This window comes from Simochromis diagramma, unplaced genomic scaffold, assembly GCF_900408965.1.
Source record: "Simochromis diagramma unplaced genomic scaffold, fSimDia1.1 OVJJ01000816.1, whole genome shotgun sequence".
Lineage (NCBI taxonomy): Eukaryota > Metazoa > Chordata > Actinopteri > Cichliformes > Cichlidae > Simochromis > Simochromis diagramma.
Window position 1 is genome coordinate 18,867,772 of NW_024386908.1, and position 4,089 is coordinate 18,871,860.

At 48.7% G+C, this 4,089-nt stretch overlaps 1 protein-coding gene across 1 annotated transcript; it reads left to right on the forward strand.

Annotated features, from left to right (window-relative positions):
* The first annotated feature begins 289 nt into the window (after nucleotides 1–289).
* LOC120736154 lies at nucleotides 290–2,751 on the forward strand. The gene is made up of 2 exons (XM_040036140.1): nucleotides 290–1,434; nucleotides 1,616–2,751. The coding sequence occupies exons 1-2, from the start codon at nucleotides 679–681 to the stop codon at nucleotides 2,258–2,260; spliced, it is 1,401 nt and encodes a 466-aa protein (XP_039892074.1). The 5' UTR covers nucleotides 290–678; the 3' UTR covers nucleotides 2,261–2,751.
* The last annotated feature ends 1,338 nt before the right edge of the window (nucleotides 2,752–4,089 follow it).

The following is a 4,089-nucleotide window of genomic DNA, read 5'->3' on the forward strand; positions in this document are numbered from 1 at the left end:
TTACTGGGAAAAGCAGAGGCGGTGGTGTGTGTTTCATGATCAACAACAGCTGGTGTGATTATGCGAACGTGCACCCGGTCAAATCCTTCTGCTCACCGGACCTGGAGTACCTGATGATTAAGTGCCGGCCATTCTGGCTACCGAGGGAATTTACAGCAGTGATTATTACAGCTGTTTACATTCCCCCACAAGCCGACACTGACCGAGCACTCAGGGAACTGTACAGCGTGATCAGCAGCGAGGAAACCGCACACCCAGAGGCAGCGTTTATCACAGCCGGAGACTTTACAGTTTTTGCCCGTTGCTTGAACACTATAAACCCATGCTCAGACTAAAGTAACACAACGTGAAGCTTTTGTTACCATACCTCAAACACATGTACCCATACCTTAAACAAAAGCGCTGCTTTGCACCCCAGTACCAATTATGCAACACTCCTACTCCTTTATGCAACACACATGGTCCTGCATACTACACTCTATTTCATACATAAGACACTTCGTTCAAAAATGAAATTTCAGGGTGCCATTTGGAAAACACATGTATCCAAAATACAAAACACATCGGGTAATTGCAACCACTCAAATATACACCTGAAGGCACTTACTTGCAAAACTGAACACCAATTAGCCAACCACAAAAAGCCCTCAGTTTAGCCATTTCAAGAACTTTGCAAGCATGGATGGAGGGAGAGCAAGAGGAAGAGGAGGAGGAAGAGGTAGAGGAGGAGGAGGAAGAGGAGGAGGAGGCCGAAGAGGCCATGCACGGACCCATATTTCTGATGAAATAAGAGCAACTTTGGTGGACCATGTCATCAACCATGGCCTGACTATGAGGGAAGCTGGGCAGAGAGTCCACCCACATCTAAGCCGCTTCACAGTGGCATCTGTAATACGAACATTCCGACTAGAAAACAGGTATGTCGTCACCTCCATACCTTCTGCTCTACTCAGATGGTTCCATAGCACTGTTCTACAGTATATCACATTACCATATCAAGTGTACGGGGTGCTAATGCTCCTTTTGCAGCCAAAGTGGCTGATTCCTTATATTGAAGTACAGTGTTGTACAGTGGATGATACAGTACATACAGTAAAGTACTGTATGAAAAATAAGCAAACCGATGACAATATGTGGTTGTATTCCTCCAGAATGACCCGGAGACCTTCTGGGGGTGGACGGCAACGCCTGTTCACACAACAGCAGGAACTTGCCGTTGTGGACCTAGTGAGGGCAGACAATGCCATCCGTCTCCACCAGCTACGACGGAAAATACTTGCAGACAGCCGAGTGTTCAGCAACATAGACCATGTGAGCATCACCACCATCAGACGCATCTTGGGTAAACACAGCATCACCATGAAGCAGCTCTACAGAGTCCCATTCGAGAGGAACAGTGACAGGGTCAAAGGACTTCGAGCTGAATATGTACGGGTACGTGTAACTGTCCCTTACATTTACAATAGAGTATTGGTGAAGTCCAGTAGCAGCTGAATATGTACCATATCAGTACCACATGGATCTATTCTGAGAGCTACACAGGTACCTGTGTGATGGGGTGAGGGTGCTGTATGTGTAGCACTGTAGTACAGTGACATGTTCCCCTTTTTTTCAGAGGATCATGGCCATGGATGGAGCTGCACAGCCTCATGAATACATTTTCATTGATGAAGCTGGATTCGACCTGAGCAAAACAAGACGACGGGGTCGTAATGTACTTGGCCAAAGGGCAATTGTGCACGTCCCAGGGCAGCGCGGGGGAAACATCACATTATGTGCCGCCATATGCCTTCGAGGACTTCTGCACCATCATGCAATGCTAGGTCCATACAATAGCCAACACATACTCACATTTCTAGATGCTCTCCATAACATAGTTGTACAGAACAGACCAGATCAGCCCAGGTTTGTGGTGATATGGGATAATGTCAGTTTCCATCGGGCTGCTCTGGTCCAGGCCTGGTTCACCGACCACAATCAATTTGAAGTGGTATACTTGCCCCCTTACTCACCATTTTTAAACCCTATTGAGGAATTTTTTTCGGCTTGGAGATGGCGAGTATATGACCGCCAACCACATGCCCGCATGCCTCTTCTGCAGGCAATGGAACAGGCCTGCGGCGACATTGAGGTGACAGCGATCCATGGATGGTTTCGGCATGCAAGAGGGTATTTTCCCCGGTGCCTAGCGGGAGAGGACATAGCTTGCGATGTTGATGAGGTCCTGTGGCCAGACCCCAACAGACGGCGGGATCCATGAGCCCACTTATGCACACTTGTCATGGTTTTTTGTGTTTACAGTATAGTGTTTTTTCTATTGCAGTATTATTGTGTTGTGGTTTATTTTTTTTTTTGCTTCATCTGAATTCATGGTACTGCAATGTACACTATTGAGTAGGTCTATTTGCGTTTTTGGTTGTTTGGCAATGTGTCTCCTGTAAATGTGCCTTCTGAATACACAATGGAATTCAAGGACTGCAGTGTTGTATGTAAAGAAGACTAGTGTGTTCCCCCTGATCTGTAAGTGTTTGCATATGATGCAAGTATGTGTCATTTTGTCAACAGAGTTACATTTTGACAGAGGAATGTTAGGTTTTGACAGCAGAGTTTAGGTTTTGGGAGTGGAGTTTCATTTTGGCACAGATGTGTATGGTATATTTCCCAGTGTTGTGTCGTGTTTACTTGTGTTTAGAGTTTTGGCACAATGAGCGACGTTTTGCAAAATGTGTTCAAGCAACGGGCAAAAACTGTAATAAGGGAAACCTGAAGAAAGTCTCACCCAAACTCCACCAACACATCCACTTTAACACTCGTGGAAATCGGCTACTCGACCACTGCTACACCTCTTTCCGGGATGCGTACAAAGCCCTCCCCCGCGCCCCATTCGGCCAATCAGATCACTGCTCCATCCTGCTCCTGCCCGCCTACAGGCAGAAGCTGAAACAGGAAGCTCCAACCCGGAGGGCGGTGCACTGTTGGACGGACCAATCGGAGTCTGCGCTGCGGGACTGTTTTGATCACGCGGACTGGGAAATGTTTCACATGGCCGCCAGAGACATTGATGAATACACAGACTCAGTCTGTGGATTTATCAGGAAATGCGTGGAAGATGTCGTCCCATCCAGAACAGTTAAATCCTTCCCAAATCAAAAACCCTGGATTAACGGAGATGTTCGCGCGGCACGGAACACCGCCTTTGCCTCCGCGAACACATCGGACTACAAACATGCACATTACCAACTCCGGAAGACGATCAAAGCAGCCAAACGTGAGTACAGGGACAGGGTGGAGCAACAGTTTGACAACTCTCGGAGTATGTGGCAGGGACTAAACACGATCACAGACTTTAGAGGGAAAACCAGCACACCGCAGACCACGGCCTCTCTGTGTGAGGATCTAAACGTATTCTACGCTAGATTCGACGCAGCGAACACCATGAGACCGGACAGTGTGCACACCGCGGATGACGTCAGTGCGCACACTGTGTCTGAGGAGGATGTGCGGAAGTGCTTCAGGAAGGTGAACGCGCGCAAAACTACTGGTCCGGACGGGATTCCCGGCCGCGTCCTCAAGTCATGCGCGGCTCAGCTGGCTGGAGTGTTCACGCACATCTTCAACCTTTCCCTCTCTCTGTCTGTAGTCCCAGCCTGCTTCAAAATGGCCACCATCGTCCCTGTACCCAAATCCTCCACCATCTCCTCATTGAACGACTGGCGACCTGTAGCCCTGACCCCCATCGTAAGCAAATGCTTCGAGAAGGTGGTCAGGGACTTCATCTGCTCTGCACTACCTGACTCACTGGACCCTCTACAGTTCGCATACCGCCACAACAGGTCCACTGATGATGCCATAGCCCTGACACTACACACTGCCCTGTCACACCTGGAGAAGAGAGACACGTATGTGAGAATGCTGTTTGTAGATTACAGCTCAGCATTCAACACCATCGTTCCCTCGAAGCTGGACAGGAAACTGCAGGATCTAGGACTGAGCAGCTCCCTCTGCAGCTGGATCCTTAGCTTCCTGTCTGACAGACGCCAAGTGGTCAGACTGGGCAGCATCACCTCATCCCCCGTCACACTGAACACT

What these genes read in the sequence shown, in the direction of transcription:
- LOC120736154 (XM_040036140.1), top strand. Translation starts at nt 679, where the DNA reads ATGGATGGAGGGAGAGCAAGAGGAAGAGGAGGAGGAAGAGGTAGAGGA. An exon ending in TTCGAGCTGAATATGTACGG is followed by an intron (nt 1,435 to 1,615) that starts GTACGTGTAACT and finishes CCTTTTTTTCAG; the next exon opens with AGGATCATGGCCATGGATGG.